General features: G+C 42.5%; 1 protein-coding gene across 1 annotated transcript; it reads left to right on the forward strand.

Moving 5' to 3' along the window:
• Positions 1–5,523: 5,523 nt before the first annotated feature.
• LOC114420372 lies at positions 5,524–5,877 on the forward strand. The gene has a single exon (XM_028386285.1). It carries the CDS (start codon positions 5,524–5,526, stop codon positions 5,875–5,877), a length of 354 nt encoding a protein of 117 aa, XP_028242086.1.
• The last annotated feature ends 933 nt before the right edge of the window (positions 5,878–6,810 follow it).

A 6,810-nucleotide genomic window follows, 5' to 3' on the forward strand; every position in this document is an offset into this window, starting at 1 on the left:
GGGTCTGCTAGCTGTTAAATATAGTAAGCTCCCAATCATGCTTCTGTACAGACTTTGATCAACACTGGTGCCAGCTTCATCCTTTGACAGTTTCAAGTGGGTAGGTGCAGGTGTTCTTTTATGGCTGGCATTCTCCATCCCAAACTTCTTGACAATGTTCTTTGCATACTTGCTTTGTGAGAGGAATATGGAGTCTTCCATCTGCTTCACTTGAAGTCCCAGAAAATAAGTCAGCTCTCCAACAAGACTCATCTCAAATTCAGATTGCATCTGTTGGACAAAATGTCGAAGCATCTCATTCGACATCCCTCCAAACACAATGTCATCAACATATATCTGTGCTATCATCAAGTTATCAGCATCTTGTTTGACAAAGAGAGTCTTGTCAATTCCTCCCTTCCTATACCCTTGCTGAGTAAGGAACTCTGTTAGCCTTTCATACCAAGCTCTTGGAGCTTGCTTCAATCCATAGAGAGCCTTCTTGAGCCTGTATACATGATCTGGATGAGTTGGATCTACAAATCCCTTTGGCTGCTCCACGTAGGCTTCTTCATTCAGGTATCCATTCAGAAACGCGCTCTTCACATCCATTTGGTACAGCTTGAATTTGAGGATGCAAGCTACACCAAGTAACAATCTGATGGACTCAAGTCTAGCAACAGGAGCGAAAGTTTCATCAAAGTCTACACCTTCAATCTGAGTGTAGCCTTGAGCAACAAGTCTGGCCTTGTTTCTGGTTATAACACCTTCTTCATTGGTTTTGTTCTTGAAGATCCACTTGGTGCCAATCACATTAGTTCCCTCGGGTCTAGGAACTAGCTCCCAGACTTCATTCCTTTTGAATTGCTCCAATTCTTCTTGCATAGCATTGATCCAGAACTCATCAGTCAGTGCCTCTTTCACATTCTTGGGCTCAATTTTGGAGACAAAGCATGAGTTGGAGACAATCTCAATCTCCCTTGATCTTGTGGTGACTCCTCTGTTTGGATCTCCTATAATCAGCTCCTTGGGGTGCATCTTCTGGATTCTAATGGAGGGTCTCTTGTCAGGTTGGTTGATGTCTGATTCATCTGTAGCAGGATCAGAGTTTTCTGCATTTTCTGCACTTTTAGCTGTATCTGCTACATTGTCTCCCGATGTTCTGACATCTTCTTCGACATCCTTCTTTCTTGCTGGAGTTAGATCATCAACAACCACATTGATGGATTCCATCACAGTTCTGGTTCTGGAGTTGAATACTCTATATGCTCTGCTGTTTGTAGAGTATCCCAGGAATATTCCTGCATCACTCTTGGGATCCATCTTTCTCCTTTGCTCTCTATCTGCCAAAATGTAACATGGGCTTCCAAAGATGTGAAAGTGCTTGACAGTTGGCTTCCTCCCTTTCCAGATTTCATACAGTGTGGTTGGAGTCCCTCTTCTCAGTGTGACTCTGTTGTGGATGTAGCATGCTGTGTTCATGGCTTCAGCCCAGAGATTATAGGGAAGTTCTTTGGCATGAAGCATGACCCTAGCAGCCTCTTGCAAAGTCCTGTTTTTCCTCTCAACTATGCCATTCTGTTGTGGTGTAATGGCTGCAGAGAACTCATGAGTGATGCCTTCAGATGTGCAGAATTCAGTAAACCTGCTGTTTTCAAACTCTCTGCCATGGTCACTCCTGATTCTCTTGATGACACAGTCTTTTTCTCTTTGAAGTCTTAGACTCAACTCCTTGAATACTTCAAAGGTGTCTGATTTCTCTCTGATAAAGTTGACCCAGGTAAATCTGGAGAAATCATCCACAACAACATAGGCATACCTCTTTCCTCCAAGGCTTTCAACTTGCATAGGCCCCATCAAGTCCATGTGAAGTAGTTCCAGCACCCTGGAAGTGGTCTGATGTTGAAGCTTCTGGTGGGACATCTTGACTTGCTTTCCAATCTGACATTCACCACAAATTCTGCCTTCTTCTATTTTCAGATTGGGAATGCCTCTAACAGCACCTTTGTTAATGATTTTCTTCATGCCTCTTAAGTGCAGATGTCCAAATCTTTGATGCCATATTCTGACTTCATCTTCTTTGGAGGATAGACATGTGGAGGAGTAACTGGTTTCTTGAGGTGTCCATAGGTAACAGTTGTCCTTTGATCTGCTGCCCTTCATTAGAACTTCACTCTTCTCATTTGTCACCAAGCATTCTGACTTTGTGAAGTTTACATTGAATCCTTCATCACACAGCTGACTGATGCTGATCAAGTTTGCAGTCAGTCCCTTCACCAGCAGTACTTTGTCCAGACTAGGAAGTCCATCATGGACTAGCTTTCCCATTCCAATGATCTTTCCTTTAGAGCCATCTCCAAATGTCACATAGCTAGTGGAGCAGGGCTCAATGTTCACCAGGAATTCTTTAACTCCTGTCATGTGTCTGGAACAGCCGCTATCTAGGTACCAATCTTCCTTAGCTGAAGCTCTAAGTGAAGTATGAACAACAAGACTGACAATCTTGTGTTTTGGAACCCACATCATCTTCTTTCTGCTGTTGCTACTTTGAGTTCCATGATGTGGATGGCCATGTAGATGATAGCAAAAGGGCTTTATGTGACCATACTTGCCACAGTAGTGACACCTCCACTTCTTTCTTTTGCTCCTTTTCTGCTGCGTTCCATGATGTCGAGACCGATGTTGTGACATCGTGGCTCCAGTGCTGTTTTTGGCAGGAACAAATTCTGTCATGGTTGTTCTGCCAGCAGACTTAGGATTAAATCCAAGTCCTCTCTGGTTTCCAACATTCTTTCCAAGCTGCAGCACCTCATCAAGCGTATCTGAGCCTTTATTCAGCATCTTTATTGATTTTGTCATGTTTTCCAGTTTAGAGTTCAGAAAACCAACTTCTCCTTTAAGCTCAGAGATCTCCTCTTCATGTGCCTCCTTTTCAGCCTCCAGATCTGCAATGACCTTCTTCAGTTGTGCTTCTTGCTGAAGGATCTTCTCACTTTTGATGCATAGTTTTCTATAGGATATAGCAAGCTCATCAAAAGTGATTTCACTATCTGTATCACTTGAGTCTTCAGCAGATTCAAGTCTCCCAGTGAGTGCATTTACATCTCTGTCAGAATCACTTTCTTGTTCACTCTCTGTATTATCAGACCGACATACAGAAAGTCCTTTCCTCTGCTTCTTGAGATGAGTGGGACATTCAGCTATGATGTGTCCATAGCCTTCACACCCATGGCATTGAATTCCTTTGCTGTGACTGGGCTTTTCATCTGACCTTTTCTGGTATTTACTACCTTTCCTGATGTCGAAAGGGATGTTCTGGACATGTGGTTTCTGCCTCCTGTCCATTCTGTTCAGCACTTTGTTGAACTGCTTTCCAAGGAGCACAACTGCATTAGTCAGCCCTTCATCAGTATCCAGGTCATACTCATCTTCTTCTCCTTCATCATTGGACACGAACGCCAGATTCTTGCTCTTCTTTTCAGCCCTATCCGAGAGTCCTAGCTCAAAGGTTTGAAGGGAACCAATGAGTTCATCTACTCTCATGTTGCAAATGTCTTGGGCCTCCTCTATTGCAGTGACTTTCATGTCAAATCTCTTAGGCAAAGATCTGAGGATCTTTCTCACCAGCTTTTCGTCTGTCATTCTTTCTCCCAAGGCAGTGCAAGCATTGGCAATTTCAAGAATGTTCATGTGGAAGTCATGAATACACTCTTCCTCCTTCATCTTCAGATTTTCGAATTTTGTAGCCAATAGTTGCAATCTGGACATCTTCACTTTGGAGGTTCCTTCATGAGTGGTTTTCAGGATCTCCCATGCATCCTTGGCCACTGTGCATGTGTTGATCAGTCTGAAGATATTCTTGTCAACTCCATTGAATAGAGCATTCAAGGCTTTGGAGTTTCCAAGTGCCAATTCGTCCTCTTCTTTTGTCCAGTCTTCTTCTGGCTTTAAATCATCAGTGGGCTTTCCTTCTGTGTCCAGCATCCTGGGATGTTCCCAGCCTTTGATGACAGCTTTCCAGGTTCTGCTATCCAGTGATTTGAGAAAGGCCACCATCCTTGCTTTCCAGTATTCATAGTTGGCTCCATCCAGAATTGGTGGTCTGTTCACTGGTCCTCCTTCTTTCTCCATGTTCATCAGAATTTATCTCCCTAGATCTCACTCAGTGATTTCGAGTGCCTGCTCTGATACCAATTGAAATTCTGATACTGGGGACAGATGTCGTACAGGATGTCACGACATCACGCTTCAGAACATGCAGATTATATTTGGGAGTATGAACAGATTAAACAAGTGAATAACACAAGAGAATTGTTAACCCAGTTCGGTGCAACCTCACCTACATCTGGGGGCTACCAAGCCAGGGAGGAAATCCACTAAAATAGTGTTAGTTCAAGGTCTAACAGCCACTGTTTACAACCTTCTCACCTAACCACTACCCGTGCGATCTCTACCTAAGAGCCACTCTTAGATATGAGAAACCCCGCTCACTCCCTCTCAAACACTCTCCCGTGTTTACAATTAATTCAAATACACACCAGAGATTGCTCTCTGAACAATAGAGATCAACTCCACACACTAGAGATCAACTCTACACACAAGAGATCAACTCTACACACTAGAGATCAACTCTACACACAAGAGATCAACTCTACACACTCAGGTCCAACACTTGATGTTAGGGTACCATCAAGGTGGCTCACAAAACACTCAAGTCCCAAAACTCACAAAATAACTCTTCAATCCCGGACTTGGTGCAGAACTCGTGCAGCCTCCATGTTTTTATAGCAGTGTGCGTTTCTGGGCTGCAACTTCTTGTGCTGGATGAGATCTATCATTCTTCCTGAAAATCTGCACTTAAAGATCTAAAAGATGCAGTTTGATCTTTTAGTTTTTATCTTTAATCTTTAATCCCTGAACGAACTCTTCTACTTTGAAATTCGACCTTTAATTATCTTTTAATTCGTTCCTAAAGATAGATCTTCTTATCTCTTGCTAACTGCACAATAATCTGTTAAAGATATAACAGAATTATATGTCCAGTATTATCGGGCCGGATGTCAGGACATCGTATCCGACATCGTGGATCCTGCAGCTTCACTACTTGACTTTTATCTTGCATTGTACAGCAACTCCAGTATTTTCGAACAGGATGTCCTGGACATTGTATCCGACATCGTGAATCCTGCAGCTTCAATTCTTCATTTGACATTTCATCTTGCCTTGTGCATTGTGCAGCCCGATCTTATTCTTTGACATAACGTTGGACATCATGTGCAGCAACTCCAGCTTTCCTTCATTGTCTAAGTGCTTATGTTTTAACAAAATCTTAGCCAATCTTTTAAAACTCAGTAGAGCTAAGCACTAACAGTATCGAATAGGGAATTGAAAAAGATTTTGGAGAAGACTATAGCTTCTACTAGAAAGGACTGGTCAATCAAATTAGATGATGCCTTATGGGCGTACATAACAACATTCAAGACTCCGATAGGCTTATCTCCATTTCAGATGGTGTATGGCAAGTCTTGTCACTTACCAGCGGAGATGGAATATAAAGCATACTGGGCCTTGAAGTTTTTGAACTTTGACGAAGCCGCATCCAGAGAACAAAGGAGGCTGCAACTTTTGGAGTTGGAAGAGATGAGATTAACTGCTTATGAATCTTCTAAGCTGTATAAAGAAAGGATAAAAAAGTATCATGATAAAAAGCTGCTCAAGAAGGACTTTCAGCCAGGACAACAGGTGTTGCTTTTCAACTCAAAACTTAAATTGTTTCCTGGAAAGCTTAAATCAAAATGGTCTGGACCATTTACCATCAAGAAAGTCCGACCATATGGAGCAATGGAGCAGTGGAGCTTTGTGATCCTCAATCTAAAGACCCTGACAAGACATGGGTAGTGAACGAACAAAGGTTGAAGCAATATCATGGTGGAGCTATGGAAAGATTGAATACTGTTCTACACTTCAAACCAGAATAACAGGATGATGCGCCAAGCTAATGACGTTAAAAAAGCACTTATTGGGAGGTAACCCAACTTTTCTTTCCCTTTTCTCTTTTTCATTATGTATGTCTTGCATGTAGTTAGGATAGTTGCTTGTGATTGTGATTAAATTTTCAGCTTGTTTAGTAGTGAACAAGGGGTTTTTTAAGCCTAGGTGAAGAGATGGACAAAAAAGACTAAGAAAATTTTTCAGTTGTCCATCTGCTAAGTGCAACCCTTGCGCTAAGCACCATTTCTTCATGCGCTAAGCCTGAGCTTTCTTGCGCTAAGCGCTTAGACCCCTGGCTAGTTGGCTGAATAGTTCAACTAAGCGCACATCATTGCACTAAGCCCAACATATTCACTGGAAGTAAACTTTGAGAAGTCAGCTTAGCAGAGATGATGTGCTAAGTGTCACTTCTTCTCTATAAAAAAAATTATTGTAGCAGCGCTAAGTGCGCTGTCCTGATCTAAGCCCCACATCCATTCTGGAATTGAACTTTCACAAGTTGGGCTTAGCGGCAAGATGTGCTAAGCGCCAATCCCTTACTATTTCTGAAATGCTTGGAAGTGCGCTTAGCGTGCTTGTTGCGCTAAGCCTGAACTACTCTTTGTAAGTTGAAGCTTGATTGCGTGCTAAGCCTTTCATCTCAGGCTAAGCGCATTTTGCAGAAAAATTTTGTTTTGCAGAAAGCACTAAGCGCAGCCTGCAGCGCTAAGTCCCAGATCCTCTCTAGAATTTGAAACTTCAAGTTGGGCTTCGGGCAAGGTTAGGCTAAGCGCATGGGCTTTAAACTCAAACGTCACGTTGGCACGCTAAGCGCGCCAAAAGAAAAATGCTAAATAAAAT

The sequence above is a fragment of the Glycine soja genome, chromosome 7 (assembly GCF_004193775.1).
Source record: "Glycine soja cultivar W05 chromosome 7, ASM419377v2, whole genome shotgun sequence".
Lineage (NCBI taxonomy): Eukaryota > Viridiplantae > Streptophyta > Magnoliopsida > Fabales > Fabaceae > Glycine > Glycine soja.

Excerpts from the sequence above, each read along its gene's own strand:
- LOC114420372 (XM_028386285.1), top strand. The coding sequence starts at position 5,524 with ATGGAATATAAAGCATACTGGGCCTTGAAGTTTTTGAACTTTGACGAA.